The sequence below is a fragment of the Camelus bactrianus genome, chromosome 13 (assembly GCF_048773025.1).
Source record: "Camelus bactrianus isolate YW-2024 breed Bactrian camel chromosome 13, ASM4877302v1, whole genome shotgun sequence".
In the NCBI taxonomy this organism is placed as follows: Eukaryota; Metazoa; Chordata; class Mammalia; order Artiodactyla; family Camelidae; genus Camelus; species Camelus bactrianus.
The window spans coordinates 68,202,046-68,216,324 of NC_133551.1; the positions used below are offsets into that span (position 1 = coordinate 68,202,046).

The 14,279-nt window shown below is 53.9% G+C and overlaps 1 protein-coding gene across 1 annotated transcript in view; it reads right to left on the reverse strand.

Moving 5' to 3' along the window:
• Positions 1 to 13,811, reverse strand: part of PADI1 (peptidyl arginine deiminase 1) — a 37,163-nt gene extending 23,352 nt beyond the window's left edge. Inside the window, exon 1 of the mRNA XM_074377309.1 lies at positions 13,611 to 13,811. Within this exon, the coding sequence (XP_074233410.1) occupies positions 13,611 to 13,702 (92 nt within the window). The 5' untranslated portion in view covers positions 13,703 to 13,811. The remainder of the gene's footprint in view (positions 1 to 13,610) is intronic.
• Between the last annotated feature and the right edge of the window lie 468 nt (positions 13,812 to 14,279).

A 14,279-nucleotide genomic window follows, 5' to 3' on the forward strand; every position in this document is an offset into this window, starting at 1 on the left:
GCAGAGCCATCAGCCTCAAGGCCATCACCCAAGGACAAGTCTACTTGCAGACATCCACCTGACTGTAAAAATGCACTGTCCTTTGACATTTCCTCCCGCCTTCATCCTTTCCTGGACCCCTGAGAGCCCTGGAGAAACCAGACACCCCTCTCTAGCCCCCACCATGGTCACTCAGTCCCCCAAAGCAACAGCCCCCTTTGACCATTGTGATGATGGTTACAGTTCGAACAACCCCAGGTCCCACTCAGTGCCTGGCTCTCTGATGTGCACCATGGCTCCACAAGGCAGTTCTGAATCTCCTCGTTTTAAGGATGAGGCTGGGGTGGAGGGGGCCCCTGAGCCCTGTAGGCTCCTGGCAAGATCCACGTCCCCCACGCCCCACTCTTGGCCTCACCACCCCCATGAGGCACAATCCCTTCAGGCAGCCTCCCACCTTACCCTCCCCTCTTTGTCCTTATTTAATCAGTTGCCAGGGGAACCCAAGTCTCCCAGACTTTCATCCGCTAACCTGACCCCATCTCCCAACCTCCTCCAGTCTCAGTCAGTGTCACACGCCATCATCAGCACGGGGGCCTCAACCACATCTGGGAGAGTTTCCTGTCACAGACACCTGCTCCCCGCATCCACTGGGCCCAGGGGTGGGCCGGGGTCTGGCTTGCTCCTCACTGTCCCTTCCAGGCCACTGTCACTCTGTCCTTGTTCCTTGAGGGTGTCAGCTCCTGCCACCATCTCCAGCGCTGCTGTCACCACTTTTATTTCAAAGGCCACGGGGGTGGTGAGGGGGTAGCCTGGCCCCTCAGTCCCTTGACCTCCTCTCTTCCAGTGGTCCTGTCCTCTACCCGGCCTCTCCCGTGGGTGGACCCCAGACTTTGTCATGGCCAAGAACTGCACCCATGACAAATTCCCCTACTAGCCACCCACCCTGATACCACCTCCCAACCTGCCCGCTCCTTCTGCCACGCCAACTGCAACAGGCCTTCAAGTCCACAGGGACCTGCATCCATGGAAGTCTGCGCCCACTCTGCCCCTTCTTGCCAGCCCTCACTCCTCCTGTTCTCTCTTCCCCTCCCCGGGCTTAGATTCCATCATCCCACATCAAGGTCACTCCCTCCTCCACTCTCAACTCCCCTGCGTGTCTTTCTCTCCATCATACTGGCTGGCAAAGCTCCAGCCACTGTCAAATCCACCTCGCCCCAATTCTACATCTGCACCCATGCAGCTGGTCACTTACAACACTTTGGGGCGTTTTCTTCTCCTTTATGGTCCCAGATAACCATTCCAGGCCTCTCCTCTTTCACTCCTCCCCTCCTCTTTCACTCCTCCCCTCATCACTCAGAGCTGGTCACCTCCCTCTTCCCAGCGTTGCACCTGTCAGCCCACTGCTTCTGAGCCCAGCGCGCCTGCCCTCCTGGACAATGGATGGGCTGCCCCAATCCTCCCCTACTGGAGGGCATTGCCCCAGCCTTGCCCCTTCTCACCCTCACTCACGACCTTACAGATATACTATAAATATCATCCATCGTAACAAATCACGCCTCATTTCTTCTGCTCCCATCTTAGCAAATCTCCTCAAGACTGAAGGCTATTTGCTGCCCAGATCTTTCCTCCTGTCCTCTCCGTGACCTGCCTCTAATCAAGCTCTCCTCTGCACAGTGCCATCCAAACCACTCTGCTGCCAAATCCAAATGTCCTTTCTCTTCTTCCTCCAGGTGATCTGTCAGCGGCGTCTGACCCAGGTGACCAACTATCCTCCTGGAGACACTTTCCACTCGGCCTCTGGGACACAAGACTCTCCTGCTGTCTCACCTCCCTGGCTGTCTTCTCTGCTGCTTCCTTCCTGCATCTTGTTCTAACTCCAGGTGCCCCAGGCTGTGGTGCACAGGCACACATTTAACACCAGCAGCTGGGGTAGGAGGAGGGAGCAAAGTATGCACAGATATAAGTTTACTATAAATGTTACTGATATAGATGACATGTAACACACAAGATACAAACAACAGTACAGCAGACATTACTCTTTGTTGTAAAATGTGTTGTCAGTGTTCCGTAGCTCACTGACTCTTACAAAATGCCTCTCTTATCAATGGAGCCAACAACCTATGGTTGCAATTCAGTCATGATTCCAGAAACGGAGTTGCATCTGGATCTGCAAATTCTTCCCCCAGCAGGTTTACTGCCGAACATTTATATGATGTGGATGTTGATTGATATTTTCTTTTCTGCTCGAGAGTAAGAGGAAAGTGAAACTGTGACGATGTGAGACTTCACTCCTTCAAGGCCACGAGCGACTTCTTTGCCGGGTTAGAGGCCACTGAAGAGCACCTCCTCACACATTCGTGCTAATCTCAAGGGGACAGCTATAGACACCATACACCTTCCAGTGACATCTGCGTCATTAATTTTTCTTCATTGAGAAAACAATCAATGGAGTCCTGACTCGCCTTGGCTAGTTTCCATGGTGTAAATACTCCCAGTATGGACAATGTCAAGTTACCATTGCAACGTCATTGAACTTAGGTTTGCAAAGAGGTGCACGTAGCCCCCCCCATGGATAACTCTCCTACCACATGGAGGGGAATGATCGCAGATACTGATAGAACGTAGTCAAATAATTAGGAAGCGATGCACTTTGAGTATTCATTACCTTTGAATTTTATATAATTTATTTAACAGTAAGTATATGTAGTTTAATTTAAAATAAGGGCTGTGTTTGATGACAGGCTCATTAACTTCCTTAAAACAATGGACAACCAGGTCCCTTTGGGGAAGGATCCTGCTACACTGCTAAAAACTTGTGCTGTTCTCCTTTCTCCCAGCCGTCCCCAAAGGGACTTACAGCCTTTTACCAGGGTGACTCTACACTGGGGAAAAGGAAATGATCAGATTTTTCTGGTTTTCATGGACACTGGCTCTGAACTGACACTAATTCTGGGGGACTCAAAGGGATCCTGCAGCCCACCAGTCAGAGCAGAGGCTTGTAGCGATCAGGTGATCAATGGAGTTTAGCTCAGGTCTGTCTCATCACGGGCCCAGTGGGTGCCCGAACAAACCCAACCTGCAGTCTTATTCCCCCAGTTCCGGAATGCGGGATTGGAATGGATGCGCTAGCAATGGGCTCGCGCTCTGGCGAGTGCACTCAAGTGGCTACAGCCGGCCTGGCCCCGGGGGCTCAGTGCTGGGCTGTCCCCTCCTCTCTGCCGACACTCGCCCCTTGAGTGATTGCCACCTGCCACAGCAGTATGCTGAGAACCCCCACTTTTCCATCTCCAGGCCCTTACAGCTGTCTTTTGACAGCTGTAATAGGGTGTCTAATAGGTGTTTTAAACTTAACATATCCAAAACCAAACTCCTCCTTCCCCACTCCTGCTCTGTTGAAACCTACCCAAGTCAGTCCATGGAGCCCCATCCTCCGATCAGCCAGGCCCTCTCTCCTTCCCTCACGCTCACATCTAGCCACCAGCGAACCCCATCAGCTCCGTCTTCACAGCATCCCCCTGCTGACCTTCGCATCTCCTCCATGCCTAACATCCTGGTCCAGGCACTAGTTTTTACATGTGAGTTTTTACAACAGGCTGGTCCCCTTGCTTCTTCTCCTGCAGCCCGCGGTCTGTTCTCAACACAGCAGCAGAGGGATCCTCTTAAAACAAAAGTCTACGAGGTCCCTTCTACTTGCAGCCTTTCCTTGGTGGGGGCTCCATGGTCTGCCCCCAGCTGGCCATGACCCCCTTGCTCCCACAGACCCAGTTCCTGCTCTCCCTCCAGCTGCCAAGCTCCCTGCTGCCTTAGACCCTTTGCGCTCAGTACTCTTGGTTCAGAAAGTCCAGCTCGCAGGCATCTGCTGGGTACTCATCCCCTCCTTCCCAGAGGTCCTCCTGGCTGCCCTATTTAAGGCAGTGCGAAGTGGATGACCCCACGAATCCCACGCTCCCTAAACCCATGATCCAGCTTCATTTCAAGCCACAGCACTTGTCACCTGATGTGTCATCTTTATTTGACGTATTTCCTTACTGTCCATCTCTCCCTCTAGAACACAGAGAACTTTTCTATTTTATTTTCACTAAAACTACTGTCATCTCAGTACCCAGCGCAGTGCCTGCCGTGGCTGAGGAGTACAGGAAACCCTTGTTTCACAGATGAAGACAAGGCAGTCCAGGAACGTGGAATTGTAACCAAACAGGACCCTATGGACCTTTCCGGGACAGACCCCCACCCCGTGTCCTTCACCTGCCTCTTGTTTGTAGAAAAACGTTAGCCTCCTAGGCCCTCCCCAAGTTCCAACGAATAAATTTAATCAGATAAGTGAGAAAATGTAGGAACAAAGGAAAAGAGTCAAGCAAGATAAAGTTTTAGCCATTAAACAAAGTTAAGGACTTTAGTTTCTTCTCAAGGGCCATAGATAATATTTTGAGCCATGTCCTTTGAACTGTTGTACAGAGCCTGAAACCCCCACCCGGTGACAGAAGTTAACTGCATGCTGCCCACAGCCCTGGCCACACAACCCCTTATTTGGAGTCTTGGTAGAAAAAATAGTAATAAATTTTTTTTTTAATAATAGAAGAGGGGCTATCAGGACCTTCTGAGCCCAGCCTGGTGTCCTGCAGTCTCAATCTACCCCCCCACCTTGCTCTGCAGCTCACTCCTAGTTCGCCCCTCTCTGGGGCGCTGGGATCCTGGTCTCAGCTTCCTCCCTTCCCCCTTGCAGGTGCCAGGTGAGCCCTGCAAGGATGGACCTTGGGGAAAGGAGGCTTCCTGCACGTGATGGGAAGGGCTGAGCCCCAGGGCAGGTATCACCTGCCCTCCCGGAAGGGGCTGTTCAGGTCCTAGCCCCGCTGCCTTCCAGGCCCCGTCTCCCCAACCAAGCCGCTCCCCTTGTGCTGCCTCTCAGGGTGAAAAAGGTGCGGGGAGCTGAGGCTGTCCCAGCAGGAACTCTGCAGGCTGAGGGGGGAGCTCTTAGAGGGTGTAACAGGCAGGTGTGGGAGTTGGGGTGAGCTTCAGGCTGCCCCCCAGTGGGATTTGCCTCACCAGTTCTCCCAAGCGGCTGGGCAGGTTCCTCCCAATCCTCGCCTCCCTCCCCCCACGCCCCCCCCTGCTTCTTGGTCTTAGGATGCAGCCCCCAGACCCAACCAAACCCCGGGAGGCAGTCCTGGCATGCCCCCAAACTCAGAGCCAAGTGAGGTAATGGATTTGAAAGCACCCCTTTATTAAGCGAAAGGGACTAAGTCATTACCATACAGGAGGTGCCGTCTGGCAGGTGGCATCATTCTTAGCATCTGTATCCTCATTCCCATTGTTGCACTGATGGGCCTGTGCCCTCACCTTGCCCTCGCCCTTCTCTGCGGAGGTGGGGTGGGGACCGGGAGAGGGCGATATTTTGCCTTCTTGAAGACCCACTTCAAATGCCACCCCTTCCGTGGAGTGGAGCATGAGCTGTGTGTGGAGTGTGGCTTTGAACCTGGTCACTGAGCCACTCTGAGCCTCGATTTTCCTCCTCTGTAAAATGGATATAATCCAGAGCTACTTCCTAGGACTGTTGGAAGGATTTCATGAGGTGGTACATTTAAAGTGCTTGGCACACAGTAGGTGCTTAATAAGTGTTAGGTTCATCATTGCTGTTACTCTTCCCAGAGCCCCAACAGCCCAACCCACTTCAGCCAGAACCCCGTATCCTTTCCTCTGTGACCCCACAGCACCAGTTCAGACCCTCCTTCCGACCCCGTGACAGTCTGTGTCACCCAGAGCAGCACCCTGACTCACCCTGTCACATCTCCACGCCCCATGCCCAGAGCCAGGCCTGCTTTACCACGTGAATAAAGAGGCTGCAAGGAGAATGGAGTCAATTCTCACAGAATCTCACAAAAGGAGGCGCAGAGGAAGGAACGAGGAATTTCAAATCAACAGGTTAATTCCCAGCCAGGCCCACCTGCTTTGGCAAGGTATGTGCCCACCTACCTGTTAAGGCATAAGGGCAGCATGTTTCACAGGTAACACTGGAATCGGGTAATATTGGGGTGGCATTTTCAAGCACCTACTATGTGCCAGGCACCCGCTCAGCTTTTGGTACCTGTGATCTCACCTACACTTCACCACAACCCTCTTACATATGTGTTGCTGTCCTCATTCAGCAGATGAAGCAATCTCCTCAGAGAGGTTAAGTAACTTTCCTAGGGTCACACAGCTGACACAGGGAGGAAGGAGCAGCAGGTTTGTCTTCTATCTTTTGCTGTCCCGGCTGACATTCAAATGGGTGTATGTGCCCTGAGCATGTCCCCGGCAAGGATCGGAGGAAGGAGACAGGGAAGACGCAGGAAGGAAAAGGAAAACGTTGAAACTTTGCAAGACAAGCTTCTCAATAGACTCCTGTAGGAGCTGGCAGGATGGAGGCACTGAGGCAGGAAAGCCATGTCCCCTCCTCCCGCTCCACACACCCAAACTTTGCAGAGGTGAGGTCCAGACTGGGAGAGTGGCACCCATGACCTTCTGGCCCCTTTCTGCCCTAAAACAATGAGACTGTGGAGTATCTGCACAGGCCTTGAGTCAGAGAAGGGTCCCAGAGGTCATCCTGGCCGGCTCCCTGCCCATCACAGGACTCCGTGCTTGAACACTTCCTGTGACAGACAGCTCACTACCTTACACCCTCTGTACTTTGACAGCCCAGGGAATTAGAAAGCTTTTCTCTGGCTTGGCTGCAACCTACATCCAGAAGCTTCCTCCCACTGGGGCTCCACAGGACACACCTTATCTCAACTGCTCAGAAGTTGACCACCGGGTCTCCAGGGAGAAGAGAAACACCGCAGTCATGGAGAAGTTCCCTCCCGTGCCCTCCTTCCTACCTGCTTCTTGGACAGCACCAGCCCCAGGACGAGCTTAGGGGTCAGGGGCCCCTCTGCCCGTCGAGGGTGTGGGCAGGGAAGGCAGAGTGGTACTGACCTAGCCTCCAGCTGGGTGGGTGGGTATGAGAGGTGGTGGCAGAGGACCAGTGTGCTCTGGAGGCTTGTCCAGGGCACTGGGGTGGGGGAGAGGTGAAAGCAGAAGGGAGAATAGTGAAGAATTGGATGGAAGGACGGGAGAGCAAGCCAGTGGGCCACCTTTGAGCAGACCAGCCTGCCAAGCCTGTGGATCCTCCTTCATACCTAGCCAGCCACCTGCCCTCCCGAAGTCCCAGAGGTGTCACCCTCCAGGGGGCCTAGACTTGACATTCCCTGGACTGACGCCACAAGAAATGCCATGGGACCAGCCAGCAAGACCCAGCAAGTCCTCTCTGGTGCATCCAGCTCTGTGGCGACTCCTGTCAGGAGCTGAGACTCACTGTGAGTCCCACAGAGCTGGCCGACCACCTGTGTGCCGTAAAGGATGGCAGACCCCTCCCCAGGAGCACAGGGAGCTCCGGTTACTGCTGTCAGCTGCTCCACCTCCAGGTGCATTTCCTGAGCACCTACTGTGTCACGTGCCACCCTGGGTACTGGGAAAGCAGGGATGAGTCACCCCTGCCCCTGCCCTCTTGGGATCCACCCACGGCAGGTACATCATGGTCTGCAACATGCTTTTCCACCATTCTCCTTCCACCCACATGGCTCCTGTCTGCTGAGCAAGGCAGTTTTTATTCCTTTCCCCATTTTACAGAAGATGAGCTGAAATTCAGAGAGAGGCCACACACAGGGCGACAGTGGAGAGCTGGGATATGACCCCACTCAGGTTTGACTACAAAGCTCATTCTCTGCCCTGCTCCCACGCACCCCTAGAGCTGACCCGACAACATAAAAGATTCCCAGATAATGGGCTCTCTCGGGATTGGGCTCAGAGAATTTGGGCTCAGGCAGGCCTGAGTTCAAATCCCAGCTCGGCTATGTGCAGGCTGTGTGACTGTGGGCCAGTCTCTTGACCTCTCTGTATCTCCATTTCTTTGTCCGATAAATGGAGATTAGGTGTTACTACCTCATAGGTTCGTTGTGAGGCTTAATTGAGAGAGTGCGGTGAACACGTAACACAGTGCTGCCGTCACTGTCATTACTGTCACAGGGGACACGGGGAGCAGGCAGACCCTGGGGAAGAGGACTCTAGCACCTCCCTTCACTTTCTGACCTGCCTGAAAACCTGGTTAGTGATGCAGTTGTCAGCATCCACATCCTGAAGTTTTTTAGCTCCCAGACTAAGATGGGAGCCCCTCAGGGGCGGGTGTGGGTTGTATCATCTCCAAGTGCCACAGCCCAACAGAGCCAGACAAGGGGCAGGTGTCCAGTAACATTTGTTAAGTGACTGCAGCAGAGTAAAGGCCACAGAAGGTTCAGACCCTGGCACGGTCCTCCCTGGGTGCTGGCTGTGCTGACAGAGTGCGGGGAGGGCGATGGCTGACAACCCCCTGCCCCCGCCCAGACCCCACACTGTGGGCAGGAATTTTCCCCTAAGTGTAGAATCACACAGGGCGTGGCTATGTCCTCTCCCTCTTTCTTTCCTCCCCAGAGACAGTAATCATGGGTGCCTTATGCCCTGTCATCGCTCAGCTAAGGGCGCATCCAGAGTGCCTGCAAGGAGGGTCTGGGCCCGCCAGGCCTTCTTTCAGTGGACCTCTGCCTGCCCAGAAATGGGGGCTGGAGAAGGGGAATGATGGCTTTCATCCATGGGCCTTCCCAGCAGAGGCAGACAGGGGCTGGGGGCCAGAATGTCCTGAGAGAAGAGCCCTGCATGGAAAATCACAGTCATGAGTCACTTGTCTCCTTTCAGCCTGTTTCCCCATCTGCAAAATGTGCTCTGCGGATGAGGTAATTTCTCATCTGTATAACAGGGGCCAATTTCACAGGTACAGTCGACAGGTGAGAGTATCCCCATCTAGCATGGGAGGAAACAGGCTCAGAGAGGCTAAGTAACTGGCCCAAGGTCACACAGCCTGCAAGAACCAGCCTAACCCCCAGCTGGTGGTTATAACTACCAACCATCCCATTCTTAGCAGTCACTGAACTGACTCTCAGACGGTCCCACCTCAATTCATCGTCTTCTGGGGCTGTCGGGACAGTGCCCAGCCTTCCTTCCTCCTCACCCAGGTCCAGAAACCCCAGCCCCCTCTTCCTGTATGCCTGGCAGCCTGGCTCAGACCATATCTTCTGCAGGATCCTACTGAGGAATTTCTGGCCTTCCCTTTGCCCACTCCTCCCACCATGGCAACAGAGAGCCAGGTGCGGGGAGGAGGGGGCATAAACGTGGCTGGAAAGGTATGATGGAGAAGCACTTGGCAGGGCTTTAAGTAGCCTTGGACTCAAATGCAGGGTGACCTAGTTCTCTGTTCTGTGGCCCAGGGTGCATTTGGGGGCACAACACAGGTCTGTACCTGCTAAGAGGCCAGGCCCCTATCAAGTTCCAGCAGATCCCAGCCTCCTCAGTACTGGCCCCTCGGCAGCAGCGTTTGGAATCCCCCCACCGCTCTCAGCCCACAGCTGAGCACCCCTCCTGGGTTCCCCAGGTGGCTGATATCTTGGCTGGGTGTGGATTTGCCAGTTCCTTCCAGCCCAACATCCCACCCTCCACATATCTTTGAGCATCAGGACCACTTGGCGGAGCTGAACAGCTGCTTAGAAGCCACAGCAAAGGGAGTGGAAGCTTCTCTGGACAGAGCAAAGGAGAGGACAACACATCACAGGGAAAGCATTTTGGGATCAAGGAGGAATCTGCATCACGGGTAAATGACCATAATTCCATTCCCTGTATCTCATGTCTTTTCTCAGGGCCCATCAGCTGGCCCCTGGGACCACTGAGAAAAGCAGGGAGAGGGCTGGGGTGGAAGAGAGAGAAGTGGGGGTTGGAAGTGATGGGAACAGGAGAGGGATGAGAAGTCGGTGGAGGAGGAGGGGAGATTCTAAGACCAAACGGATGGGAAAGAGAAGACTGGGGCAGGGGAGGGGCTACAGGGACAGAAATGGGGAGGAAAGAGAGACTGATGAGGGATTCCCAGATCTCAAAACAGGAGGTGGCAATGGGGACCAGGGAGGTGAGGACATCTGTAGACTTAAGAGGAGGCTGACCTCTGATGCCCTCCCTGATGCTAATATTTTACACATCAAGATCTCACTCACTCCACCATTTCCCATTCAGATTCTGTGACCTCTGACCTCTCATAGCTCCGTGGATCTTACGGGGAACCCCCGTTTCACATTCTCCAAGAATCTTCAAATTTAAACTTCAACATTACTTCCAATAAAGGAATGTGATGCAGCAGCAGAATGGAACTGGGAGGAGCTGAGGTCCTCATCTGGCTTTAAACCCAGGTCTCAGCCAGGCTCTCGGAGCCTGTCAGTCATTGTGAATTAGTATTGGCATCAATCCTATAATTATCCCATGAGAAGCACAATTATGCTTCATTGTCCTTCTGTGCAAGCTAAAACCATTAATTTACTCAACATAAACATTAAGAATATATATATATCTCACAAGTTTTATAACTCTGTTTGGGTATTTTTGTGTCTTGAAATACAGGTAACCCCAGAAAAAGGAAGTGGCCTGTTCCTCTCTCCCGCTTGTCTGAGAGGCCCCACAGACACTCCTTTCTCTGTGAGCCTCAAATCCCAACAATCTGGGATCTAAAGGGTCTCTTCTGCTTTGATGCTTTTGCTGGGCTGGGGGAGACTTAGAAAAACTCCAGGAGAATGTCCCCAGCCCCACCCAGCCAGCCTTCCCCTCCACCCCCAAGAATAAACACTCATATGGCCTCCAGCTCTGATTCTGGCCCCTGGGCAGACAGGGAGCCTAGGCTGGATCATTAATGGATTCCTCACATCACACCCCCTCATTTTTGGCATGAGACCTCTGGGGGCCACCTCCAGGCAAGGACAGGGACAGCCAAGGCCATCTGGCCAGACCCGAAGGGTCACGGTGGTGAGCTAGCCCGCTGGGATGAGTGTAGGATCTGCAGCACATGCTGGGTCAGAGGATTTCTAAGGGTTCCTTGGGCTGGGACACCCTGGGGCACACAATTACCCCAGTACAAATATTTCTCCAAATAACCAGTCGACAGAGCACATGGGGGAATTAATTACTTCCCATGATGTCACCCTTACACACCCATCTCTACTAAATCTGGAGGGCTCAGACTCCGGGCAGCTCAGGCGACTGGTACACCTCCTCTTTGGTTGGGGGGGGGCTTCCCCCTTCAACCAGCAAAGCCAAACAGAAGGCCCTTGTTTGTCCTCAGCTGGAGCCAGGCACCTGGCAATGAGGGTGGGGAAGCCCCAGGGTCACCATCAGGTGTAGCCCCTCCCTCCAAGCCAGCCCAGGCCCGGAGTTAGCTTTAGGCTCCCCTTAAAACTATCCCAGGTTGACCATTCATGGCCCCCCGCTTCCACCTCTCTTGACAATTCCACGTTGCCTTTCTCCACCTATCAAAGACTTCACTGGCAGGAAGTTCTTCTTTAGGTCTACTTTAAAACCAACTTGCTGCAGAATAAACTTCAGTTTTCTAATTTAGCGACTCTCCGTGGCTATGACCCTAGTCACCACCAATATCCAGGGTGAAGGTTCCTGAAGGTCTCTTACTGGTGCTCACTCAGGACCCGAGCAGCTCCCTACCCACAGAATCAACCAGGGCACAGAAGCTTCGGACAATCAGGCAACTTCCCTGTGCCCCTCACCTGGGCTGGGGCCCACACCTGAGGATACCAAGGTGCCTGGTGATCTCCAAGAAGATTTACAGATAGCATCGCCCCCATGTTCCCACTACACACCCCCTGATCTGTCCTCTACCCCACCCTCTCAGATGGGAGGAACAGATAGTGGGGGAAACGGAGCTCAAGGAGCTGTGGATTCAGAGCTGTAAGCACCTCCCTCTTCCCCGGCACCGGCAGAGCAAGGCCCTGCACAGGCACACTCCTATTTCTCCTGCCCCAACCCATTAACATCAATGTTATTGCTGCCCGGCTTGTCAGATGAGGAAAGAGTCTCAGAGAAGTAGGGTAGCTTGCCCAGGGTCACACAGCTACGAACAAGGCTGGGATGAGGTAACTGAGTCCGTCCAACCTCAGAGCGTGGGGGCCCTACCGCCACCCTGAACTGCAGAGGTGACTCGGGTCATCCTGTCAGAGCTCAGAGGAGGAAACGAGGCCCTTGGAGGACCAGTGACTAGTCAAGTGCTTCTGGCCTTAGACAGCAGAACCTCAGCCCAGGGCCTGGGGTTCTGAAATGACCTTCCAGAGACAGACATCCCCTGGGGTGAGAACAGGGGTCTGGAACTGGGAAGCTAGGGGCTCATTAGAGACCCCCTCTCTGCTCTCGGTGTTGAAGCAGAGTTGCCAAATAAAGTACAGGGTGCCTAGCTAAATTTGAATTTCAGCTAAACAGCCATTTTTTTTCTAAATACAAGTATGTCCCATGCAACTACTAAAAAAAAAATGTTTTTTTTAAAATCTGAAGTGGAAACTTAACTGGGCATCCTGTATTTTCGTTTGCTAAGTCTGGCAACCTTGTGTTAATTTAAAAGGGCAGGAGAAAATGGGATCTGCTGGTCACCAAGGGAACCAGCCCCACATCAGGGCCCCCAGGATGACTTAGAGCCTCCAGGGCTCCTGGCTGTCCCTCCTCGGCCCCTGGCCACTGCCCGAGAGAGGGGCAGGGAGGCCTTCTGGGGCAGAGGCTCACCTGAAGCCAGGTGAAGCTGGGCTCAGCGTTCATTAACCAGATTGGGAGAGCACAGGGACTGAGACCCAAGAGGGCCGATGGGGGCGGGAGGGGAGGAAGGAGAGGCTCAGATCCCACCTTGTAGCAGACCTCAGCCCCCACCTCCTCTGGGAGGAAGGCTCCCCTCCTGACCCACCCCCCATCCGCTAGGGCTCTGGCCCCAACTGTTCCAGTAATGATGGAGTTCGTAGACAGTGTGTCAGAGCCAGAAGGGCCCCCAGAGATCCTCAAGCCCAACTCCCTCAGTGGCCAGCTGGGGAACCTGAGGCTGGGGCCAGGCCAGGGAGACTCTAGGCCCATGGGAGAAGCTGACGCTTCCACTGCCCCTCAGATGTAATCATTGCCACTGTCACCACCGTCATCACCATCAAGCCCCAGGCTGGTTCCCAGCCTTTTACTTTATTAATTCATTGAATTGTTCCCTAACCACTCCCTCCTGATCCCAGTCGCCTCTGATGTCCGGCCTCCAATGATCAAGCTGCCACACACACCACCCCTCCCCCTCAGAGAGATGGGTTGTTGGCAAGAAACTGAAACAAATCAGTTTGTTGGTAAATCAGTTTGTTGGCAAATCAGGGGAGGTCCAGTCCTGTCCCTTGTTTTGAGCAACAATTCATTTTGATGCTCCATACGAGTTCCGCTTGGACATAAGAATGCAGAGCTCAGACCCCAAAGCCTGGTCCCACAGCTCACAACTGGAACCCTCATCCCAGGACTTGAGGCCAAAGACTTGCCCCCCTCCCCGTGCCAGAAGCCAGAGCCCCAAGGTGGACCTGATATCCTCGTCCTACCCTCCCAGGTGCTACAGCCAAATCCGCCTGCTCTGCTGTCAAAACAGCCTCCTGCCAGCTTCCTCCAAAGTGTCTGATTTCGTCCACCCAGTGCCCACCCCTTGCCTCAGGTCCTCCGTTCCAGCCCAGCCCTCCACAGCCAGGTGGGCGCTTCTCAGTTCTCACCTGTAAACATCCACATACGTTTCAACTCCCACCACACACACAGCATAGGTGGGCTTCTTCAGGGACAGCTGCACAGCTCTCTGCGGGGCCATCCTGTCCCCCTGGCTCTCAATCTCCAGGCTCCCTGGCTCCCCAGCTCCTCTCCCCGGCACCTCGTTGCCAGGAAGGAGAGTGAGTTCTGATGAGCCGGTGCCTTCCTCCTCCCTTTTAATTTCACCCTATGATTTGATTAGCCTGCCTGAGCCTCGTCCCCACCTCCTGGCTCCATGCCCATCCCTCCTCACTCAGGCCTGTTAATCGAAGAGGAGAAGGGAGGAGGTACCCAGGGCCTCTCGGAGGATGGGGAAGGGGGGCTTCAACTGGGTCCCCTGGTGGAGCAGAGTTCAGCTGCCAACAGAAGGCGACCAAGCTCCCCAGCAGCCCCTGTCCCCCTTCCTGCAGTTCTGCCTCTATCCTCAGATTGTCAGTGCCTGAATCCACACGGTAACGATGTCAGTGTTTTCTGAGGGCTAACTACATGCTGGCTAAGCGGTTCGCAGATCTTATCTCACATGTTAAGAGATCAGCTAGCACATAAACCACGGTGCAGTCAGACTGCCTGGGTTCAAATCCCAGCTCTGCCTCTTAAACCCTACGATCTTGAAAAGTTATTCCACCTCTCTGAGGTTC